This window comes from Ostrea edulis, chromosome 9 (genome assembly GCF_947568905.1).
Source record: "Ostrea edulis chromosome 9, xbOstEdul1.1, whole genome shotgun sequence".
Taxonomy (NCBI): domain Eukaryota; kingdom Metazoa; phylum Mollusca; class Bivalvia; order Ostreida; family Ostreidae; genus Ostrea; species Ostrea edulis.
In genome coordinates this window covers 47,444,232-47,470,524 of record NC_079172.1, presented here as the reverse complement: position 1 = coordinate 47,470,524, position 26,293 = coordinate 47,444,232, and the positions used below count along the sequence as shown (strand labels likewise).

Genomic DNA, 26,293 nt, shown 5'->3' with positions numbered 1-26,293 from the left:
TTATGGTGGATTATATTTGATAAGGGTCTAATTCTGTCCAAACAGTTCCACAGAGGTAGCCTATTTGACCTCGTGTCTTACTTCCTTTTCGTTGATTATATTTGTGTATGTTAGGCAAAGTTACTTTAATAATTTCGGTTAGATCTTTTAAAGAATTTTATTACATGTATATGATATTTGAGATATTGGTGGGTTGCGTCTTTGTGTTTTTTCTTTTGCTATGTTTAGTGAACATGATCTAGTTTTCCAAGGAAACGCGTTACGATTGAATCTTCCGCAAATTTTAATGTCTCTTGACCAAGTTGACAATTTTTATCAATTGTGTGGTATCAAGATTTCTAAGATTGTCACGTAATGCAAGTTTTGCTAAGAGGAAATCTTAAAAGCAGGAAGATAATCTATACATATCTAAAGTTTGAGATCTATTTGAGGTTTTTACTTGAGGAACATGACTGGAGATTTTTCACAGTATATTGTTTGTTGATCTGAGTGGTTGTTAGTTTAATTTGTTAAATTTTTGGTTGTCTTTATGCTTTACTGGATGTGAATCATTTCCTGACCAGTTCCTGAACAATAAAAGGAAGCCACCCTGTACATACAACTATCTACCATCTGCTCCAAGGAAAAGGACAGGGGAGACCTTTATTGTACAGTGTTGTCAAGATGATGATTGCAGACCCTTTCTTTTGGGAGAGAGCCCAGAAAATTAACCAGTTCTTGCTTCTCCAGGTAGGGTCATTGCAAGAGGTGCTCCCTCTGTGTGTAAGCTTTGTGGAAATTTCGACTTTGTCTGATATTTGATCTGGATCAGTGGCATCAGTTCTGTAATTTTTTAGTAGATAAGAGTTCGATTATCTTCTTCAATTAATGATCAGCATGAAAATATTTGGTTGTTCAAAAGACCGATGAAAAAGACAGGGATTTCTTTTTTGCATAATTGATGTTATTTCTGATAATTCTTTAAGTGAAGTAGTATTTGTTGGATTACTTGAAATGTAGTTGTTAACTGCTATTAAGCGTAATTTACACACCTCCATTATACGAGTTTTGGAAGTTGTGAAAATGGATGATTTCCTAGTAGTTGTTCAGTTGATAGACTTATGGACAGGTTTATAATGTGAGTGGTCGAAATAATCGTTTACCACAAACTAACGTATTGATCTAGGACCATTTTCTACAGGTAAACTATGCATCAGGTGTAGAGCTACAATTACCGGTGAATTTACGGTTTTCAGTTTCATTATCAACAGTTTATTTGCATTTTCCACTTATGAAATTGATATTTCCTGATTCATTATAGAAGCCCTTTTGCATATTTTATTTCCATGTTTGATAAAGGAATTGAAATTGTATGTGATAGAGGAAAAAAATGAAAATGAAATTTCTGCGAGATAAAGCAATCAGAGAGTGGTTTGTGAGGTGTTTGCCTAGCCTCTTAAACCTGATTTGGATTCTGGTCAGTCTGATGACTGAAAGGATTTGGCGATTTTGATGAGTTGATGTTTTACAGTAGACAAGTTTTGGTTTCCTGTAGTACATCTTTAATGGTAGAAACAGGAAATAACTCCCAACAGATAATGCGTACCGGAAACCTCCACACTGGCTCAAGGAGAAAAAATCTCATTGGTTTCAGCAAAACTAACAGAGGGAAATATATTTCTTTTCGAACTGTATTCTCTTTTCAAATAAATTTTTGTTGGGGAGGTTTTCGTGTTACCATTGATTCATGTTGATAATAATGTCTCTGAGCCTTTGTACGCTGTACGTGTTCCGAATTCGAGTGCCCTGTTTTGAAATTGTACATCAAAGTTGTTATGGACTTTTATCTCTTAGCAACATACTTGGTATTCTGTATTCCAATCAGGACTTGATCGGTACACGTACTGTGATCTAGGTATCAAGTTACACTGTATCTCTTATTTTAATGGTTTTATACTTCATAGACTCCCACTGTCATGATCAGTATACAGCAGAATCACTTATTTTCTCGGGGTGCTATAATTAACATATTTGTGGAATTGATGTTTTCTGGAATTTAATTCCTTGATGAAAATGAATGACCATATAGAATCACAACTCTTCATCATTCACAACATCTAGACATCATTTTCTGTTAAAGAGTTGTAACACATTGAGACAATGTTTTGGAAATTTTAAAAATTTTGTCTCTGTAGTAATAAATTGCAATTCATTAACGAAAGAAAAAAAATCCAGCACCTGTGGGACTTGAACACATCATCCATAGGTTGCCAGCTTATTACCTTATTCCACTGAGCTAAAAAGACAGATGAACAATTTTTAAAGGACAGAGAATATTTTCTTATTTATTTTTTCATTAGTGGCGTATACGTCTGTTTGAAAAATGATGGCGATGTGTTAATCCGCCTTAATTTTCAAAGCATGAAAATTTTGCCCATTGAAAATAAGCTATTCTGCAGTACATGTTGATTTAATCATGTTCCAAATAATATTAACCAGAAACATAGATGCATGTGATCTGAAATTTTGAAACTTGATCGAGATTTGTATTTTTGTGTTTGGTTTATAAATTAAAAAATCACAAGCTGAACATTTTATGTCATAGCAATTGTGTTGCCAGATGAATGTCTCCTGTGGATTATATCCATTCAACATAATTATTGTGTAAGGATCTTCCGAAATCTTAAGTGAAAATCAATATGCTTTTGTGAGTTTGTGGGGTTTTTGTTTAAATCATCATGTTGATCACTGGTTGAACATTAATCCTGGTCAAAGGTACAAAAAATGCTAACATCCACTGGCTTCCCTAGTTTGTGGAATTCATTTATTTTTCTGAATGCTTCTGATTCCGAATTTTCTGCTATAAAAGGTTGTTAGCAGCAGCGTAGTATATATATTTAGTAAAGGTGGTTTCTGAGTTGATGACATATCTTAGCTTCGAATCATTATTACGCAGCAGGAAAAGACAGAAGATTATTGGAAGCGATAAAGCTGCCTGATGAAAGTTCTTTGTTGCGTCTAAAAAGGCTTTCATGTATCATCATGATTAGTATTGACAGACTTGATTTATTAAATTTTAATTATGTTTCGGAATTTAGATGTAGCATATATATATTAAAAGCTAAAATGGAGAATCATGCAGCATAAATTCTTATTTTTACACAAATATATTCTCTTTCAAACTGTGTTTTGATCCATTTTTGAAAAAAATCATTCCTCATCATATATGTGATTTGTTAAATTTGAATTATGATTAAGATGTGCATCAGTAAAATGAAATAATATGTCAAATAGTGGCTGCAATGGAGAGGCTTTAGGGGGAACAAACTGTCTTCACAGATCAAAGATGGAAGCCAAGACTGGGCTCTTGTTGCACTTTGTAAATTGATGAAATTTATTCCAATACCTTGTATTTTTATATGATTTTTGACTGTTCTTGCTTAGTGGGTTGTTGATGCTTGGTGGCTGTTGGCAGTTGACGTGTCACTATAGCACCTGTTACAGGTAGAGGCACACATGATACACACACTGCTGCATGCTGCTGGGACAGCATCATAAGCAGTGGGATTTTTATTTAAGGATTAGGGAAGGGTCAGAGACCAACAAAAAAGAGGTGAAATTATTAACATGTTTAACTAGCTCATCTGAAAAAAGAAATTGGATGTCAGGGGTGTTTTTTACTGGCTGTATGCTTTAATTTTTTAATGTCATATGTAATGATTTCTTTCATTGTTCAGGACTCAAACAGTTTTCAGTATTAAAAAGGAAAATAGAATTTCTTTTTTTTTCTTTTCACATTTTGATTTCGAAGGGTTTGTATAATCAGTGCTTATAGTTTTGTTGTCTTTTAAGAACCTAAAACTTGGAGATTTTAAGAGCATTAAGACTTAACTGTTCCAGTTGAAAATGAATATTATATTCTTGTGTGTCCCCGGTATCAGAAGTGGTTTTCTGGTTTTACTTAACCATTTTGGTTATTTTTTTTTCCAAGGACTCTAATTGGGTTGTGAATTAATTTTTGTGATATGTTATTGTATAATGGATCAAATCCATGAAGTTAGATACATGATGTAAGGAAACCATGACAACTAGATTTAAAAAAAAAAAAAGACCTTAATGCATCCTCTCTCCAAATGGAACTTAAATAGAAAAAGAGAATTAGTAAATGAAAGAGCTAGAACATGAAAAATTTGGAGTTATTGATACAAATCAATAGGCTATTAAAAAATGACTAAAATTATTTGTAGCAGATGTGATGGTTTAAGAGCCTTTAGATCGAACATGTTTTGTGTGGAGTTTCTAGCATTTGTTATTTTCTGGTGACTGTACAGGGAGAATTGCTGCCATTGATTTTGTATGGAAGAATGAACAGAAAAGCACCCAGGGGATCACATTTTTATGCAATATTCCAGATGATGAGAAAAATAAAAACACAAAAGTGTCATATTGAATCATGATGTATGTAGTTATGCAATATTTTGCTTGTTTAGAAAAACTCAAACTGAACAAGATCAAAAGCAATGCCCTCCTTGGCAGAAGTAATGAAAGAAGTTGTGTTCTTTTTGTTCAGGGTACATAGTTTGTTGATTCTGGTGTATTTGTATTTGGAGTTCTTCTGTTGGTAGCTCGATCATCAAAAGATAATTGTTAATTCTGACAGTCCTACACAGCTTGTTTTATTGGAACAGATCATTTTCACCTGATGAAGATCTGTACACGAGATAGGCCCTTCATGTTGGACTATGAATAATAGATAGGGCATGCAATGACACAAATGGGTTTAGGCATGGACTGTGTAAAATATCCATTTTGTTTTGGTAATTTGGGAAGTTGATTGAATTACACTGCGCGTAATTTTATACAGAGATATAAATATATAATGGCATCAGCAGCATTTGATTCTCAGCTCAGAAACTCGATTGACATTTATCCAACCTTTTACAGAGCACTGTAGGATGGACAATTACAAAAGCAGATTCTCTGGTAGCCCATTCAGTGTTTTGATCAAATTTAACTGTCCTTTATCAAGCCTACTGAGCATTCACAGGTGTTGGAACAGGGGGAGGGGGCATGCTTTTCTTTTTTTCTTTTTCTTTTTTTTTGAAAGATAAAGTATGATAATTTGATTCCAATGGCATTGTCTTAATTTTCATGTCACCACGAGTACCGATGACTTAGAAAATGACACCCAATGTCTATAGAAGCGAAATTGTCTATGTTATGGGTTCCATTAATTTGCAGAACCTGATCCTAAGGAGGGTAGAGTTGCATTCCTGCAAACTTTATGATGTCATTATTGATGATCTTAACATGATACTGATATTTGATACATATTATTTATAAATGATTCTCTTTATTAATGGGTCATTAAATGCTATCGCTCACTATTATGGAAGCCTGACGGAGAAACTATAATTAAGATTTTTTTTTTCATTACAGGAGATGAAAGTGAATTGGGCCACATCCCCTAGTAACACTCCCAAACAAGACACCAGTAGTAAGTGAAGCCATTCAGTTACTGTTGTAGAGAAGAGAGGCAGTAAATCAATCAGAACTTATAGAAGCAGATAAGCCGCATAATGATAATATGCAGTTAGTTGTCCTAACTATCTGATTAAACAACATAAATTGATCAAATTCAAATACATAGTCATAATCAATTATCTGAATTTAATAGATAAATCAAGTGAACATATACAGTAAGGCCAGTTATCTGAATTAGTGGATTGATTTAAATAGATTTAAGTTGATAGATATACTCATGTAGTTCGATCACTTATCCAATAGTTAATTGACATAGTTCATGAAGAACAAGTTAACTTACTTATTCAAAAACCAGTTCATCATAAGAACCAGGTGAATAAAGCTTCACGAATTATAGGTAGAACCAGTTAATACGTAGAACCAGTTTATGGACCAGTACATGTATTAAAAGTCAATAGATATAGTACACACTCACTACTGTGCCTGTTGGAGAAATGGAATACAAAATTTTTACAGTACAATACATAGCAAGGATCAGATTAACATTCAAATGTAGTCATAAACTCATAACTATAGAAATACAAGTATTTGTCAGGGAAAGTAAAAGACAATTAGAAGCTAGAAGAATGCAACTAATTATGAGTGCAGTACTGCAAATTGTAAAGAATAGGAAGTTTAGGGCATTTGTACTTTGAAATCTATGTTTAAACCAAATTCTCATAGAAGAAAGACATTTTCAAGCTTATTCTTGTTCCAAAGAAAGCCTGCATTTACAAATATCTAATTTTTGTGTTAAAGTCCTTGAGTATTGCTCATATTCAAAGATATGAAAAGAGCTGTATGGCTCCCCTAACAAATGACTGGTGACCACTTAGTAGTAATAATGTGATAATCATATAATGGTTTGGCAAGGTATTGAGGCAGTGGAACTCCAGAATTGCCTGACTAGGGGTGATCTTTCAAGTCACGCAGTACTAAGCTGAGATTTCTTTATTGTCCAATAAGAAAAAGTCATCAACATAAACCTTCAACTTTATCCATCAATGGTTAATTGAAGTCAAGAAAAATCAAATGCCATACATTTAAATCTTACTTAGTTTTTAATGAAATGTGATCTGTTCTACCAAATGGTAAAAATTTTGAAAGGGGTCCATTTATATCTGATGAGATTTTATATTTCAGAATTATCACCTGTAGATATTCTTGGTATTTTTAGAGTTAATATAGAAATAACAGGAGCGTAGAAAGGAAGGTGTTGATATGGGTATTGATACTACTCCTTCCATTATTAAGAATTGTCATGGATATGGACTACCTTTGTGAAGCAGAATAAAACATGCCAACACATTACACAAGATAAACCACTGTCATCAATGAAATTTCACATTAATTCTCCTTCATTTTATGACAGTTCGAAATGGTGATGGTTTTTTTTTTTAATGTAGGGTTTTATATTCATTAAAACTATAATAAGGAGCTGATGAATGCCGTGGATACTTGCTGAAATGCTGATGTTTATAAAAATCTTTCTTGTATTTTCTAGAACATTTTCACATATTTGTTGGAGATTTGAGTCCAGATATTGAGACCTCACAGCTGAGAGAAGCTTTCAAAGTCTTTGGTGATATCTCGTGAGTATTCACCTCTGTAGATGTAACAGGCACACAGACAAACCTACATCATAGTGTCAATGTAAAGTAAATGCTCCGGAGAGCAGACACACAGACAAACCTACATCATAGTGTCAATGTAAAATAAATGCTCCGGAGAGCATACACTTGTCAGACACACAGACAAACCTACATTATAGTGTCAATGCTAAAGTCCATTTATGTTGATTGATCAACATGCAGTGATTCTTTTATAACTTCATACAGCCTGTTGTAAGAGATAAAACCATTTTACTCCTACCAACAGAATGGGGGTGGAAGACACTGCATGGTGCCAGTGAGTCTGTCTGATGTCCATTTGTCTTTGTGGATCAGGGTGGTTTATGTGCTCCACTCAGATTTTCACACATTATGTCATAATTTGGGGTCAGAAGGTCAAGGTCATATTAGATCAGGGTTAGAGAATGATTTTGTCCAATAGTTTCAGCTGCACAAAATATTCCTGGTTCACCAGATCAGTCAGTTGATGGCAATGCCCTTGCACGTGGTTTGCGAGCAAGTTCTTGAACTGGAGCGCTAAATTGTATTGGAGACAAAATGTTTATCAAATGTACATGAATATAAATATGGATTTTTCTGCATTGAGCATTGAAACTTATTTTCAAGTCCCACTTAAAAATAAAATCTTTAAATAAAAAACAGTATGAAAGAAAGCAAATAAAAGTGAAGCATTGATGTTTGTGTGTATAACAAGTAAAAATAAAAAATATAGATGGTTGCACTATGGATCAGGCACGTAATATTATAAAACAGAAGTGAATGGTTGGAAAGTAACCTATTAAACTGTCAACACAAGGGTATAACTTATTAAATTCTCAGTACAAGTGTTTATTTTGAGTGCCTGTTAACAGATAGTGGGAGTAAGTTTAGCACATTCTTAGGGAAGTTCAATAAGACACACTATAGTTCCACAGATTTAGTGACAGAAATTTCCTTCCATCCATCATTCAAAGGTGACCAAATCAACCGGTGGTCCAAAGGTTTCTTCTGTGCACCAAACATTCCTTGGGAGTCTGTAGGATGTGAGAGTACATTGTATTGTTTGGTCTGGTTCATTTGTTAAAATGTCTGGCATTCATGAATCAGATCGAAAACTCTATATATCAGATACCCAAGTCTTAAGCTTTCTTCTTGGAAAGCTGTTGTTTTAAGCATTGTAAAAAGAAACCACATTACACACAATGGCATGATCTGGATACTTTATAGTCAGAATTAATGTCGTTTATGAATTTCTTGTGAATTTACAAGCAGACATTACTGGCCATCTTGTTTCTAGACCTGGTGTAAATACTATGCAAGGTCAAAATAAAACAGGATATACATGGATGTCATTGTTTTGAATTCGAATTTAAACCTACATATAGGGTTACTATTGCTTCGTTGAAGATATTTAGAAAACTGCTAATTGGTTAGAGATGGAAATTGAAGTGAAATAAATTATAGATCTCTCTCAGGGTCATAGTCAGTGATTCCGTTCATTGCCTAGGTGACTAATAGATCTTTTGACAGTCTGTTCCCAAGGGAAAGGGGTTACCGTAGATAAGCTCACTAAACAAAAAAGAATGCCATTATTAGTTAGTTAGGCAAGCCAGCCTATTCTGAACATCACAACTGGTCCACTGGAGTATGAAGTTTGAAATGAGAGAAAAGTGTGAGATCATTATTTATTTACTATTATCCTCTCATCTTTATTAAAATGAGACAGTCCCATCAATAATCATTTATGAAACACAAACGTATATGTAAACTTCAAGCCAGGACTTGTTAGTGACACATGATAATTTTCCTAACTGTTTGATATGCAGGTTTCCTACCCATGGCCAAGGAACATCCAGATGTATGCCTTTTTTTTACTCTAAATCCTTTATTGGTATTTAAATAAATTTCTACAATTTTTATACACTTTGTTGTTTATTTTCCTTCAGTATATTTTAATTGTTTAACCAGTGTACCCATTTTGATGTAGACTTTGTGAAATTCACAAACACGGATTGCTATTTTGCTAGCAGTAGACTCTTTTGGATGTGTTTGGAGGGAATATTTTTGAATTTGATTAACTCAATGTGGCAAAAAGCAGATTTTGAGTCTGGTTTTGTGTTGTGTATTTTTGGTTTTCTTTTCTTCTTTGTTTCTAAAAAGTAACAAATATATTTGATGTTACATTCACATTTTAATGATTATTTTTCAAGTATGTTATACATATATTGATTAAAATAATTTCAAATACACATACTTTATCAGTTTTGAGCATGTCATTTTCAACGTCTTTACCAGAAATGTTACACCACAGCATATACAATTCACATTCAACGATCAAATTAACTTTATTTAGTTTTCTTTCATATTTGTAATATTTTATTTTTTTACAATTTGCATGATTGAACTGATAAGAATTATAGTTACTTGCATGTTTTTCTGTGTTTTTTTTTTCTTTAATAATAGTTTTGTTGATTTGTATGCACACGTTTACATATCGTCCCGCCCACTACATGAAAGGATGTTTCATTATATCAATTCCATTTACCTTCAACTTGATTTAACGGCATCAGTTTTTTATTTTTTAAAGATGTACTACAATACTTTTACAAATCACTTCATATATAGACATATATTTTCTTATTTATTTGATTTCTGAATTTGAAGTTTTGCACAGAATGTAGTATAATTTATTTCTTAAAATTTGTTTTAGATGAATAGCATACTGTGCATTTCATTAATTCCAAGCTTTATTCTGAGGCATTTTCTTTACATCATATATTTAATAATATTTGGTTGCTTTTTGTATTATTTTGCTTAAGTTGACTGATTCTGTAGAAACGAGACTCAAGAATCTGCCTTATTCATGAATCGCGGCAGATTTATTACACTTAAGAAAATCTTATTACAGTTCATTTATACTCTTGAAAGAAAATTAGGATTTTATGATGAAATGTTGGGAAAATATTGAAATTTTGATAGATGCTCAGCAAGCAGGCGACCTGGGCTTAAGGATTAGAGGGAAATCCGCTTACACACTGACATATAGGATGGAGATCTTAAATAATTTGGCAGGAAAACTATTTTTAGATCAATGCTGTCTAAGGGCTTGCGGGAGTTGGAAAGATTGAGAAAAATAAAATTGCCAGGATAACGGAAATTAATTTCTATTTTCCCTTTATGTCCAGTTTTTTGGTACATGAACTGGGGGACATGAAGAAATCTAGAAAAGATTTATGACTTGTTGTCAATAAAAACAGCTATAGATCTAAAATATATAAGAAAATGACACAGGCACCAACAGTGAATGGCTGTAAATTAATTAGACTGGTCAATATTGCAGTGAATTACCAAAGCAACCAAGTTATTTTTTCCATAAACCACAAATCCTGTTATTAATTGCCAGCTGTTTTACATAAAAACTACATCAGTTGAACACATTACCCAATAATGTTATAGCTCTGTGCAATTAGAAATTTACACTTTAGAAGGTATTTTGCATATTGTTTATCATGCCTATGCATTGCAGACCATTTATGACAGAATGTAATCACATTAGATAAATATGATCCCCAATTTGCAGTTCTAGCATTATATAATCAGACATTGTATGTAGTATGATTGCTGGTTTATTTGCAATTCCATTTTTCATATCCTCTCTTAGATTCGATTACACTAATTTCTATGATAAAGTGCAGTTGATGGCACTAATACTGAAATGTGTGGTGGAGTATGATTAAAAAAATTTTTTTTTCGGTTAATGTGAGTATAAACACCCAGTTATATTTGCTGTATTTTCAGAGACTGCAAGATCATCAGAGATCCCCAGACACTGAAATCCAAAGGCTATGGCTTTGTGTCCTATGTCAATAAAGTGGTAAGTTTTCACAGCTCATCCTATACTCACTCAGCCTCTAATGACAGTATTTTCAATCGGGTGCTTCATTTTGTGTATTTGATAAAGATATATGACAGTAGAAAATCAATAGACAATTCTTATTTTGTGCATTTTATAACAGTACTATATTTTAAAAGTACAATGTGAAATTTTTACTTTGCATCCCATGGAAATGTGTTGTAATACGTCACTGACACTGCAAAGGAAAAGATTATCCCACTTTTCTTGCTCTATTTTTAAATTAAAAAGTATTTGCTGTCTTCATTGGTTTTCAAATCAATCTCACAAGATTTGGTACAGTAGTCCTGTCTTGGCAATATCCTGACAGAGACCTAAATCGTCTAATAGCAGTGTATTGAGCGCTGATTATTTAATCAGACAAAGGCTATGTGGGCACAGGAAATTCTGTCCCTGCATTCAGCTAGCTGAGGTGAGTGTCACAGAGTTTATCCCTTGTGTCTTTATTAGGATGCGGAGACGGCCATCAGTAACATGAATGGGCAGTGGCTTGGAAGTCGACCAATCAGAACTAACTGGGCCACCCGAAAACCTCCAGCCCCTATACCAAAAGAATGTGAGCTTACAACACCTCCACTCTTTAGTTCTCATTTTTATATTAAGCAAGATAGTTTTTCATGTCATTTTGTAGAATATTCATGATCATTTTGAAATGCAAAATTCATTCAAAATATGGGCATTATTTTCATTTAAGTCAATTTGATCTCGGAATTACAACAAGGTGTGTGGCTGATATACAAATCTTATTAAGCGGAAGTAATGAAAATTAGGTTAATGAGATTTAATTAAAAAAGATATCTATAAAAAATGTTTTTATAGTCACTATACCAAAGTAAATTTATACCCCTGATTGTTTTGTTTTTTCTTTGAATATGACCTTTCAGATGCCATATGTAAATATTGCCCCATTGTCACCAATTTTCACTTTTACAAGCTATCCCATAATGCTAACTGGAAGAGTTTGGTTTGTGAGCAAACAAACTCTAGCGGAAGTTTGCTTCCATCTCTTGAATTTCTCTCAAAGTGAAATCACGTTCCCATTTTTTTCTCCAATAACTAAGGGAATATACTCTTGAAATTTTGATCGCGAGGATTGAAATTTGGATTCTATAAAACATATATCATTGTTTTTTTCTCTCTTGATCTCTGGAAGTGGTGATAGTGTATTCACTCAATCAATCAAGCATATAATTATTTCCGCTTGGACCTTACTCAGATATTATTTCCGCTTGGACCTTACCCACATAACAGGGAATGCTTGGGGCTAGCTGGCTATGTTAATTAGGTGTTTACATAGGTGACACATCACTAGTGTTTCCTTTTAGGGTGGATAGTTGTTTCATAGGCCAGTTTTAACCCAGCATCTGAGCTTTATTCTTTTCAAATTTTTTTAATAATATAATCTGATGATAAACAAAATTTACGACTTATTTTAACTTGACAATAAGGCAGTAATTTTAAGAAAATGATTTGGAGACATGTCATTAAAACATTGTTATTCATAAGAATTTGTGATTTGTGACTGCAAATTTTGACGTTATAGGGCTTCGTGTAGTTAATGACTTTGAAACCTCGTATTTTTATGAGAAATTTGTTATGTAAATTTGTACATATGCATTTATGTCTATTTTAGCATGAAAACAGAACAAGTAACTATATAACCTTTAAAAAATCTTTTTGTTTATGCAAAATAAAGTTTTATGTTGTTGAAATCAAGTCAGTTACCTAAAAATATGAAGGGAACATGTCAAAAGAATCTCAGAATGTTTTAAATATACTGTCCAGGTATTATAAAATCTGATCCATGTACACGGTTGGACCTTTACTTTCTGAGTTTGACACAACCTTTGATCTCTAAATTCTCAATCTCTCAAAAGTTTTATCAAGGTCCCTTGAACTTTGAGTTATCGAGAGTTGCTTGTATTTTATGAGTAATCCTATGTGTATGTACTTGCTTCTGCACAAGATCTTTGATGCATCAAATTTATTTTTTGGGGAAAATTATAAATGGCCAACTACTATCTTTTTTACTGTAAACATGTATTTAATAGTTTATTTATTTATTTTGTCTTAAAGTACGATTTAATATTGGTGATTTTATTTATAGCCCAAATAAAACAGCTGTCTTATGAGGAAGTTTATAGTTTATCAAGTTCTACAAACTGTACAGTGTATTGTGGTGGCATTGGACCAGGGGTCACAGGTCAGTGTATCTATATTACTCTGGGTAAGGGAATTGAGAGCTATAGCTCTGACACCGAGGGGGTTTAAGCTTTTGCATTAATATCAGGACAGCGTAAAGCTTCATGCCCCTGCAATGCCATTGGACTGTAATAAGTGAAATGTTTTTTGAATATATGATAGTTGTGAATTATTAAGAAATGAATTTCATTCTTGAAAATATATGAGGGTATGAACTTGTGAAAAGTATGCTGGCGTGAAGCATTTCAGTTCTTACCCTCATGTATTTTAAAAATTTATATTTTAATTTTACATTGTACTTTTGTTTTTGTCAGAATTCCCAGCCATTAAAATAGATCTGCTATATTTATCAAGTAGTTCTGAATTCAAGTGCACATTGTTTACAACTGCAGTTCATTCATCAGGAAGTAGCTATTATCTATCAAGACAAAAACATCAGAAATGTAAATATTATGTAATAATCTCAGACTATAAGTGACAAGATATTGGAGGAAATCTGGAGGTGGATCTGGGGTTTTAAGAGATGAATTGCAGTCTCAGGTCACTGTTGTATTTATTTACGTGATGTTATTGATGCATATTTTTTTTTTATCACTATTCAGCAACAATACAAAAATGTATCCTCTCAGAATTCAATGGGGATTTTAAAATGCACTCAGTGCCTTATTTTGTTGCTGTTTTAGCCCAAAGTATAAATGGTGGGCATAACAATGCTTTCATCCAATAAGTGTGTTTCTTGATATTTTGCAGAAGAGGCAATAAAAAGTGCATTTAACACCTATGGAACTATTCAAGAAATCCGAGTGTTTAAGGAAAAGGGTTATGCATTCATCAGGTGAGCTATTGTGGGCAGTAGAAATATTGCAAATACAATGTATCTAAAATGCACTTTTTCATTATAACTGTGGCGAACTGATATTGCTTTGTAATTTTCACCTAATAATAGAATGTAGAGCAAAATCTAATGTCAGCAAAATCTCAGTCAGGTAAAGGTGTTTTCAGAGCTTGAGAAAGGGGCAATATTTTAGTCCAGAGATTGATAATTCATAAAGAAATACCATTTTAGGAAAATATTGGTATATTGACACACCAAGTTTTTTTTTTCATTAATTTTATTGTAATTTTTTCAAGTTTATCAAACATTTTCTACAATACATACAAGGAATCATCAATTCATTGTGAATCGCAAAAATCAATGATGAAGAAATATTTCCTGTGATGGATTTCAGTACAAAGGTGTTGTATATTTCAATTAGTTTAATCTAGGATATGGATTGTTTGAAAGTTCTTGCACATTACAAAGGCTTTTTCTAGGCAACCATTGATCTTTCCTCATTAATTCCTAACCACATCCTAGACAAAGACCAGCCTTCACAGAAATTCCAATACAATTTTTTTTTTTTAATTTTGAAGTGAAGTTTTAGATATATCAGATGTTGTACAATGGCCACAATGAGATGTTCATTAATGTTCTCAGATCATGAATCTGTCTGTTATTAAGATAGCTCAAGTTTAAAACAGTACATAGCTCTATCAAAGTATCTGTTTTTAGTTAACAATGTCGATTAGTATCGCATCAATAGAGCACCGAGATCACAGAATGTCTGCCACAAGTAATGCAACAACACCAGACATGAAAGCTACCTTGGTATAGTTTAATGGTGTAGTCTTTTGAACAGAGAGATGACACAGAAAACTATTTTTTTTTTTTGTCTCTCCTGTAGAGAAAATAAACTCAACAGTTCAGCATATAGCCTTGTTTATACATTGAGTTGTACTCATATGCAAAAATTTTTACCTACTTGTGTAAGAAATCTGTGTTAATGTATTTGCATATATCTAAAAAAAAAAAATTAAAAAAAAAAAAAAAATACTCGTGTAAGCAAATTTGCACCAAGTCTTGGATAGGTGCAGATCTGTATACTTGCATGAGCAGAAGCAAATTTTCTGATATCATCATTGTAGCAATATCAATGGTAATTGCATTTATTTATTGCATCATCACATATTCTTCTCCTAAGAAGTATCACGAGTTCTATCAAAAATGACCTTACAGAAAAAGAAAAAAATGATGTCAGAAAAGTGAGGTATGTCATGGAGCGACAAAGGGATGGTTTCTCTTCTAATTTCGCATTCATGGAAGCATCTGACTAATTCCAATGTCTAAAACATGGAAGAATTCTCTTTCTCCTTAATGAAGCCATTCTGATAAAATGAGTAGAGTAATAGAATATACACTGGTTTACTCATATTACTTAAAATCACACGGAAATGCATAGAAAATTTACTTTTTGCACTCGAGAGCAAATATGCTCATGAGTATATATATATATACTAATGAATACATTTCTTGTTGTATAAACAAAGCTGTTGATCCATTTTTGGGGGTATCAATTATGAGCAAGCAATGAATACACATAAAGAATATTTTGTTGTCCAGAAACTGGAACACAGAAAAATAGACAACCTGAAATAAATTGGTACTTCATTCAAAACTGTTTGATCTGACACCTGTGCAGTACACTTCACTGTATATTCCAACCTTCTCCCAGAGCATTCAGATTTGACAGGTTTCACTGTACCATCAATTTATCTTTCATCATGTACAGATATCGAGTTGGTTTTTTTTAAAAAATGTATTTTTCTTTTGGCAGGTTTTCCAACAAAGAATCCGCGACAAAGGCCATCTGTGGAGTGAATGGGACAGTCATAGGAGAAAACATGGTAAAGTGCTCCTGGGGGAAAGAGTCTAACGATCCAAACCAATCTGGAGGAGGAGGAGGAGGTGGGGCAGGATCCCCCTCACAAATGGTAGGGAACTCTCACCTAACCAACCAACAACTTCTCTTCCCCTACCACCCACTCTGGTCAATCCCAATTCTTCTATACCTGCTGATTAACATGGATCAGTGAATTGTTTTATTGTAATTGTTTTTATAGTTTGATATCAGTCTGGGATTTCTGTTTGCATCACATAAAACAGCTGAATTCTCACACAATGTCTCGTAAAACATTTCTTGCATGAAGGCAGAAGCTTGTGGGAAATTCCAGGTTATTGCAATGGGTCATAAAAGGAGACAAGTTCTGGAATAATTTTCTGTGGATCCCTTGATATACCTAAATGATGAACTTATCTAAAGCTGTGTAAATTTCGTGTATGAAACGGTGATAATTTTAGACTCCATATGATAGGGAAAAACACACATAATTTTCAATGCTCTATTTCTCAACAAGGAAGTAGATGTCTATTTCTGGCAAACAAAATGTATGAACACATTTAGATTGATGAGAATGACATTTTATAAAACTGTGTGGAAATTTTTCTCAGTGGAGCATTTCTTATTCACTCTAACACTACACCAGGAAGAAAATTATCTTTGTGAAATTCTGGTTAGTGATGTTACAGTCATCTTTTTTAACCAAGGGAAAGTGACACAAATTGACTTTATATACACATTCAGATCACCTTTACACGTTTGCTCTGTAAACATTCGTTTTAAAAAAAAAAAGTGTTATTAAATGATAATATGCAATGACCATGATCTTTCAGTCTCAGTCTGCGTCCCAGCCCCCCTCCCAGTACGGGGGACAGTACTACAACATGGGCTATGGTTACCCAGCAGCTTACCCCTCCTATGTGCCCCAGCAGCAGTACATGCCCCAGGGATATGGCTATGGCAATGGCGGATACCAGATGCAGGGGTGAGTACAAATTATCTTGTGATCTTCAGTTTTGGATAACAGATGTGGCCAGAGTGATGGCTCAGTGAACCAATTATACTGTCCAACAGCAGCAAATTGTTTTATCAAAAAGAACACATTTACCATAGGTCACATGAGCAGAAAGTTGAAATGAGCTTTTCTCATTTTTAATTTTTTTTTTAAAGTTAGTGCTATGTTTGTCTATATTGTCTGTATGATGTGCATATTAGCACAATATTTCTACAATATTTGATTTTTAAAGCCATAAGTTTTTTAAGAATTTTGTCACTGTTTTGTTGTAGAATGCAACCTTATGGAATGGTCCCACCAGGAAGTCAGCAGCAGTTTCCTGGACAGGGAGGTATGATGGGATATCCCATGCAGCAAGGTAAAAATGGCTGCTAAGTGCTTGCTGTGTATATGCATGTCTTTTGAGTTATGGGTTTTGGCTAGATTGTCCAATAAACACTTGAAGTAGAGTCACATGAAAAGAATTTTCCACCAAAGAAATTATTTTAAAAAATATATATATACATGTATGAAGCAATGTTTGTGTGACTCTTTCAGAGAAAATTCTTTTCATCAGCTGTATATTCAAGATCTTTTTAAAGTACACGGATTGTTTTATATTAATCAAGAATTTTGTTTCTTTTATACCAAAATTAATCGCACTCACACATGTAAATTGTATATATAGATGAAATCTTACCTATTGAACAATTATGACTCTTTTTTCTCAGATGAAATAATCAGATTTTTTCCTCTCTTTTTATCACCTTTTATAGTTCTAAATTGTGATATATTTTTTTCTCTTTTTCTAATTTGGTTGCAGAGCAAATGCCTGTTTTGGTTTTTTTAAAGTTCTTAAATCTGCACATCAATATTTCTTTAGATTAATATTTTCAATATTTACATATATTGTATAGAAATTCTTTTCTATCTTCAAATACTTATATTTGACTTAATGAAAGAAATGATTTTTCAAAATTTGTAGTTGCTTAAAGCAATTTCATCCACAACAGAAAACATGCCGTAAAAATCAGTTTATTTGCTGGAAAGTGAATTGAAGCAGTGTTTGACACAAACTTTTTCACCACAGTAATCCAAAGGACTCTGTAATTAACTAGTCCTGCTGGGTCAGTAGCCAGTCCGGCTGCCAGAAGTAGTCGGCCGAGCAACATGGGTTGGGGGCATTGCGGGATGGGGCTTTCCCCCAAATAATGGGGGGGATGGGGGGGGGGGGGGCTACCACGGAATATTTTCAAAGTCTAGAAGCAAAATCCTACATTTTTGTTGCAAAATTACCTAATAAACTCATTTTAGCCTCTGATTTTACCCAATTTATTTTTCAAACCATGACGTTTTGGGTGTAGATTGTACGCTTGAATTGCAGTTTTACATTATTTTTAAGGGCAGAATTGATGTGATTGTGTTCAAAATTAGACATTAGTCCATTCCATTAGGTTTTAAATTTTTCAGCAGTACACCGGACTACTCGTAACTGATGATAGTCCGGGGCAAAATTTACTGGCCACCGGACTAGCGTTGGTGTCAAACCCTGTTGAAGGGATTTTTTGTAATGATATTTATTTGTATATTTTAATGTCAGAGTAAGGTCTATTAGCAATTAACAAGAGAGCCTCAGCATGTATTATGTTGTGGATGATTTTGGTTGCCCCATCTACATGTATGGCACAATATGTTATGTATACTGTTATACAAGGGGCATGAGTGAGTGTTTGTTTTACCCTTTCACATTATATTGTGATGTTTGCTGTTAGTATATTAACACTGGGCGACCACTTCATAACAACATCTCAAAAGTAAAAGAGAAAGAGAGGGAACATTGTGAGGAATTGGTAAAGTTAAATATGCCTGACTGATTTTAAAAGTGACGTACACGGGAGATAATTTTATTATTTTAGAGATCTTTGAAAATAAATCGGACAAAATGGGGTCAATTGTATTTTGGGAGAGTTTGTAAAATAGAATCTTATTTTTATTTGAATTTTTTTTTTTTAGAAATGAAATTATCACATAACAAATTTTCTTCATAAATCTTCTTCATTCTTTTATCATTGGCTTTTGGAAAATTGCGTGAAAATGAATTTGAAGTTTTATTTAACTTGAAACCCAAAAGTTAATGATTTACGTCTAGAGATATTCAGTGACAATGTCAATTTGAACTAAACCAGTTAGATACTTTTGGATGCTCGAGTTTTAAGCTGAATGTAGAAGAAAATGAAACTTTTTTCAGGACTATAGGGAAAAATGAAAGTAAACCTTGCAAGACCAGCTTTTGATGTCCAAAATTACACCCAAGTAAAACTTCATTGGTAGTTTACTAGGGGGTGAAAGAGAACAGCTTTGATGGGGGAGGGGGATCGTCTCTGTCATTTATATTAGTTATATATAGTGTTGTATGTGAGGTCTGGTCGCCCTGGGCTATTTAATACTGGTATGTCTCCTACATATATAGGGCTCGGTAGTGTGATGGCATTAAGTTATGTCAAGTCCAGCCCCTGAACACCTGTCAATCAACATGCCAGGGGTGAGTTGGTCTAACATTTCAACCAACTTTTTAAATTTTTTTCAAATTGTTTTTATTGTATTTTTTCTTTGGTCACAGTATTTTAAAAAATTTATGAAATTTTGAATTTTATTGCAGTCTATTTCTCTGGAGGATTTTATTTAAGGAATTTTGAAGAAAGTCAGAAATCAATACAAAATATCATATATGGGATGACTATATGGAAATTTAGGGGGGGGGGGGGGGGGATGTTGATAAAAGGGTTTCAGTTTCTGAAGTAAATGAGAAATATTGATGCATTACATTTATTTTATTTTGTTAAGTTCACAGAAATGCTCTTGTGGTAGTTTAACCACGAATCAGACTGAAATAATATCCTGATTTTATGTTAAACCAGTTTAACAATCTTCAACTGCTTGTACATGTAGCCAGAGAAATAGCAGATTAGATTAGTAAAAATTTATTGCAAGTCTATCATATGCTTCAAATTCCAGAAAATGTATCAAACTTTGCATCTGCATGCTTCCTTCTTTTTATCACCTAAACACCCACAGTATGATATGTATGTTTTATGTCTAAATAATATGTTTAACCAACTCATCCATTGACAAAATATAAGTAAACGTGTAGACACTGATATGTGTGAGGATTTGTATATGTTGGACAGAAAGAGCATTATCTGTTGGACATAATGAACTACTCTGTAGTTCCAATTCTTGAAGAATTTGTTGACATTTTAACAGATTCTGGAAAGCTAAAGCACCAACGTTAGGTGTTCATAGATGTGTAAAACTTCAAAGTAAATCCATTGTTTAGCAGTTTGATCCTATTTTCCATTAATTTCTGAGCTTTGATTGAAGGAACAGAGATAGCTCCATTACAACCCACTCTGATAAACATTGTACTTTCAATTTTCTTTTAAAGTGCACCAAAAATTAGATCTACATGTAGCTCAATGCAGTTTGAAAAAAAAAAATATTTCAAAGTGTGTTTAAAAGAATAATATTATTAAGTGCACTTTGAATAATACATGTAATACACTTTGACAGTTGGTTTTGAATTCTTCAAACGATTTTGAATCATCGATTTATTGATACATGTACTGCATCCGTTTAAACTGCAGTAGATGTATCATATTGGAATTAGCTTTGGGGAGCCTTGGTGGAGGTTTACGGATTTTGCATGATTAGACCACTGCAAACCCCTACCCCTTCAATACATGGCACCATTTTCAGCTGTTTCTTAAACTCACTTAAATGATAACATTATTATATACCCATCAATGTTTCGTTTTTTGATACTTTGGATTTCACAGAGTGTGATCCGGTTTTTTGGATCACCACACTGTGGTTTTTTGATTCGGTATCAGTATCCTCTAAAACTAATAACGTCACAATGCATCAACACAACGTTTTTTGTCGAAAATATACAAAATATAATTTCACTGTATGTCTGTATTTTTGATAAATTGGATTGCATTTAGTATCTTATAAATGTGGATTTAAAATGCATAAGAGGGTATATAATAAATTTATCATTACTACAGTAACTTGATGAGAAGAGTTGGATCATATGTCTCGTTGACAGGCGCGGATCATCAGATCAAACTCGACGCTTCATGTCTCGTGTGATCTGATGATCCGCGCCTGTCAACTCGACATGATCTGACTCTTCGGATCAAGTTACTGTAATAATGATATATATTTATCTGAAATTAAAAAAAATGTCATCTCGACGTGAATCTAACAAGAAAAGTATGAAACAATTACCGTCACTGATAATTGTGACCTGCTTAAAGAAAAGTGTTTGTAAAGCAAAGTGGAACGTGGCTTGTAACGACATGTACATCTCGAGAGATATTGCAATGGCATGACTTCTGGAGCTTTCAGTAAACAGCTTTATAACTTTTATCATAGCAAAAGAAGAAAAAATTTGTAAAAAAACATTGATAATTTCATATTCACTGTCAGATATTCAAATAGTGTGAAATTGTATCAAGTAAAAGAGCTGCTTTATTTATCATTTCAGAACACTCGGTATATAAATGACCTACACTGTACTTTATATATTTACATTCTAAAAGCTATTCTTCCGAAAATGTTTAATATTTCAATGATGTAGGAAAATAGTATCAACACGACATAACAATGTCAAAACACCAAATTCACCCAATCATATGTGAGAAAGCAGACCAGGCTTCTATGGTTCTTGCTGATTCCGAAGTACGAAAAGTTTTTCAAAATCTAAATTTACATGGATACTTCTGAAACATTACATGTAAGTTTATTGTAAAATGATATATTTATGGCCTCTGTTGTGGTTTAACACAAAGCGATTGTGGAGACAAATTTCACTACACACTAGGCCTGATGTGTATTATTTAATATATTTCCACACCTGTTCCCGACAAAGAAAAATTTCACATTGGATTGAGCTGCACTTTGAAATTTATTTTTCAAAATAATTTTTTCATAGTGGGTTGTAACGTAGTCCCCCCGATTTCTTTTGTATATTATTTAATTAATCTTTTAAAATTTGTAATTTCTTCAGAAAACTGTACCGTAGTTTAGAGGCATGCTTAGGTAGGGATAAGAAGTTTAATCCACTATCATAAGTACCCAATCTTTTGATGGTTCTGCACTTTGTTGCTTTCTTTACTTAAACATGGGAATGTGCACAAGAAGAAAACAAATAAAATTTGGGCAATGGATAATTGTATTAGTTGACAATTAGGAGGACTGGTTATATTTTTTGTGCATTGAGCACTGAGAACAAATTGGGATTGATTTACACAGGGTAGGGTGTTGTGGGAATGGGACCAGAAATTACCGAGGAGGGGGGGACATACATGTAGCAGCTGCAGACTAAAATTAAACTCTATTTGGATTTCCTTTGGGAAATAACAGAACTTGTGCCAGAAAAGGCAAATTGTGATGTAATTTAGTTAGAAAAGCCTGTGACACTAATGTAAATTGATGGCTGATTAGCCTAACATAAAAAAAAAATTATGAAGAAGGAGGATTTAAGACAATTTCTCCATGAAATTGTACTGTATGTTTATACAGGGGAAGTAAGTTAGAGCTTATCTAATATATGGGACAGTTTGTCATAACACATTCAATTTAGACAACTTAGCATTGAAGGAATGAAAGGTATGCATTTTACCAGTCAGGTCTGTTAATCTGATGTCTTTCTCAAAGACTGGTAGACATTCTGAAGATTGGGTACAAACTAAAAACTATGGTACATTAAGGATTCTAAAAATGTAACCCTGATTGCTATAGTAACTGTACACAGTTATTCTAGTACAGTGTTGAGGAACAAGGGTGTCTAAAAGGGAGAAATTCTGTCACATTTTTATGAAAGGAAGGGATATATGCCATCAGATTGTCTTCTGTTTCCTCAGATTAATGTATTACATGTATATGTAGTGGTGGGTAATATCAATTATGTATGTGTCAATTTCATTTTGTAGAGTGAAAGCATGATGGGAAAAGCCAGCTGCATATCATTAAGTAAGTTTTTCTTTTGACATTCCCATCATTTGTCTAGATACTGTAGACTTCACGGAATATGATCCGACTTTCCGGATCGTCACACTCTGGGTTTCTGATTCTGTATCGGTATCCTCTGAAAGTGATGACGTGGCTATGCATAAATGTATGTTTTAGCAGAAATTGATCGAACACGTCACAAACAAGACTGTTAACACACATAAAATGATTTATTTTTTAATCAATAATTAAATTTTTATATATCATTTGAGCTTGCATTTTATACACACACACACAGAAAAGGGAGTATAAAAATGAAATAAAATTATGGTAACTACGAATAGTAAATTGATGTGCTGAGTTTGATCAGTGACAGGTGCGAAAAATCAGATCAAACAAGACAGGATAAATCTCACCTGCGATCTGAACAGTGAGGTACATAAGGATATCCTACAGCATATGAAAATTTATAATGCATGACATGCTCTCATGTAGTTGATTTTTAAAATGTCTTTTCTTTCAATTTGTTTTTCAGGATCATAGCAAGCTCCAAACATCTTTGGCTGTTATAAACAGGACAGTTTTATTTGTAAGAATGTGATTGGTGCGTTCCTGGTATCCTAGGAGATGAACACCCTCCATGTAGAAATCATTTTAAATGATGAAAAAAAAAATCCTGTACAGAAATAATGACTTGTAAATATTTGATAATGGTTGGTTGCGTCTACAAATTACAGACCTAGATTATTGTCTGTTGTGTAATCTGGGTCACACCCAATTTGCTCATGTTGAGGAAATGGAGTTTGTGTCATGGTGGCCATTTTTACAGACATACAACGAAAAGATTCAAACAGAAACTGTTACTGCATCGTCTGGATTATGTTAACTGTAGACATTTTGGGAGGATAATGGTAAAGTAATGCACAAGTTAGGAAAAAAAAAACTCACAGGTTTTAGTATGAATGAGGGCACACTGGCTGTTTCTCCATCAATCTATTAGGTATTTATTACTCCTTGGCATTGTTTTAACTTCAATGGTTATTTTTTCCCTTTCGTTTTGTTTTGTTTAGGTTTTTTTTTTTTTTAAATACCTGTATATAAATGAAAACTGTTAAGTTTCTGTGTTATACAATATATGACAAAAGAATATAAAATAGTTTTTTTTTTCAAAGATATATTTTTTCCCCATTTGTAATGAAAACTTTTTGTATTAAAGTCACTTCAGTCATTAAATTTGGATCTAAAATTTAAGATATTGAAAAGGTATATGACTTATAGTAGTTGCTAGGTCGTCTATTAGAGCAGTGATGAAATGTTAGTGTACATTTTTTAAAATTCTTTACTGGACATCAATTTTTGTGAGAGACTTTATGATAATTTAGCTTTAGAAATGAATTTATATAAATTTCAGTCATGCTCAATCCAAGAAGTATTTTTAATACGACCCAACGCAGTGATAGTATTAATGTCTTGTATTAGTTCTGTTGTGTTCAGGTTTACATTTTAAGTTGCTTTTCCTACAATAGAAATATTTCAAGAAACAGAGCAATATTTTCTTTATTTTCAGTAAGAAGTGAATTTGGGTACTTGTTATGGTATTTTTAAAGAAGTAGAAAATGAAAAATATTTTTGACAGTGCCAACTCAAAACTTTTGACCTCTCGTTTTGTATAGTGAGATAATCTAAACACTGTTAAAAGAACTCTGGTAGATGTATGTACAGTTATTTGCATAATTGAGGAGTAATTGCATTCCAGATAGTTCCAGGGGAAAATGTAAGAATGATTGTGTAAACATGTCTCAAGTTAGAAAAGCCCCCCCTCTGGGGAGAAAAGTAGCATCTTTTATGTTTCATGGATGTGGAGGGAAATTTAGGCCTTGTAAATAAATCATTGTAGCTTCAGAGTTCTCATAGTTGTAGTCAGAGAAGAATATATGTCATTTCTCTACCCATTCTGTGTATCGTTCATCATCGTGTCACAGAGTAGATCATTATGATGTGAAGTGTATATTGGGTTTTTATTGTCCATGATTCGTGTACATTACGTGTAAAGATAATTTATTTAACCTGTTAGATTATGTACCAGAGTCAGGATTTTACCCCTTGTTCCACCTTGGAAGTTGTCACCTTGTGTTTGTCTAGTGTAGATCATGCAATAAGATGTCAGGATAGGGTCATTTTGAATGTTTTAGGTTTTGAAATGTTACAAAAAATTTATATTTTTATACAGCATTTCAGGCAGAAATACAAAGAATTTTTTTTTTTAAAAATGATTTTATTTGTTAAGGTGATGTGAAATGGTTTGTGCATATCGCTGTGTTTACAATCCAGTTTTGTAAGTTGGGGAGATGATACACCTGGTCCTATAGTCTAAAGTTATGCATATTTATGTATTCCATGTAAATTGTACGTACCATCGTAGATATGGCAGTTTAATGTCAGACAATGCCTTAAGCTTATACCATTGTGGATGTGAACACGGCCAGGTGCACACGTCATCATTGTCTTATGTCACGTGACCTGCTGTAATCATCGTAACATGAATAAAAACAACCATCATCCAAACTGTGTTTGTTGTGGTGTGTGGAATACGAAAACATTCACCTGCACTTGTGTCATGACAACAGTTTGATCACAGTTTATGATGTATTTGTGGAACAAGAGGACGTATTATTATACATGATACAACATTGATGGGTTTGTGACGTTTTGATTTTCAAACCGTTTTATAGTCCCTTTTGAAAAAACGATTGGGCACATTATTTTGCACCTGTCAGTTGGTTTGTCAGTCCAAGTCTTGTCTGCTCAATATTTAACACACACACACACACACACCCTTTTTAACTCACCTGAGCTAAAAGCTCAAGTGAGCTTTTCTGATCACCCGTATTCCAGCGTCCGTCCATCTGTCTGTAAACTTTTAACATTTTTGACTTCTTCTCAAAAACCACTGGGCCAATTTCAACCAAAGTTGGCACAAAGCCTCCTTAGGTAAAGGGAATTCTAAATTGTTAAAATAAAGGGCCAGGCCACCTTCCAAGTGGAGATAATCAAGAAAAGGTAAAAATAGAGTAAGTTCATTAAAAAATCTTCTCAACAAGAACCACTGGGCCAGAAAAGATGAAATTTATAGATAAGCTTTATTAGGTAGTGCAGATTCTAAATTGTTAAAATCATGGCCCCCGGGAGTCGGATGGGGCCACAATAGGGGATCAAAGTTTTACATACAAATATATAGGAAAAATCTTCTCAAGAACCACTGAGCCAGAAAAGCTGATATTTACATGAAAGCTTTCTGACATAGTGCAGATTCAAGTTCGTTAAAATCATGGCCCGGGTC

At 33.3% G+C, this 26,293-nt stretch overlaps 1 protein-coding gene across 12 annotated transcripts in view; it reads left to right on the top strand.

Moving 5' to 3' along the window:
* The window catches only part of LOC130050200 (nucleolysin TIAR-like), a 77,036-nt gene extending 51,518 nt beyond the window's left edge, over nucleotides 1-25,518 (top strand). For 6 of the 12 annotated variants that reach the window (XR_008798609.1, XR_008798615.1, XR_008798616.1 and 3 more), the window contains 12 exons: nucleotides 5,419-5,476; nucleotides 7,007-7,094; nucleotides 10,911-10,986; nucleotides 11,476-11,581; nucleotides 13,133-13,228; nucleotides 13,978-14,062; nucleotides 15,882-16,038; nucleotides 16,778-16,929; nucleotides 17,232-17,317; nucleotides 19,409-19,480; nucleotides 22,935-22,974; nucleotides 23,489-25,518. Coding sequence is in view for 4 of the 12 variants with exons in the window: in XM_056149426.1 (XP_056005401.1) it covers nucleotides 5,419-5,476; nucleotides 7,007-7,094; nucleotides 10,911-10,986; nucleotides 11,476-11,581; nucleotides 13,133-13,228; nucleotides 13,978-14,062; nucleotides 15,882-16,038; nucleotides 16,778-16,929; nucleotides 17,232-17,317; nucleotides 22,935-22,939 (909 nt within the window). In the remaining 8 variants the exon portion in view is untranslated. Of the gene's footprint in view, nucleotides 1-430; nucleotides 730-5,418; nucleotides 5,477-7,006; nucleotides 7,095-10,910; nucleotides 10,987-11,475; nucleotides 11,582-13,132; nucleotides 13,229-13,977; nucleotides 14,063-15,881; nucleotides 16,039-16,777; nucleotides 16,930-17,231; nucleotides 17,318-19,408; nucleotides 19,481-22,934; nucleotides 22,975-23,488 lie in introns of those variants that run through there. The other 6 variants (XM_056149427.1, XM_056149429.1, XM_056149426.1 and 3 more) reach the window with 4 other exon arrangements.
* The last annotated feature ends 775 nt before the right edge of the window (nucleotides 25,519-26,293 follow it).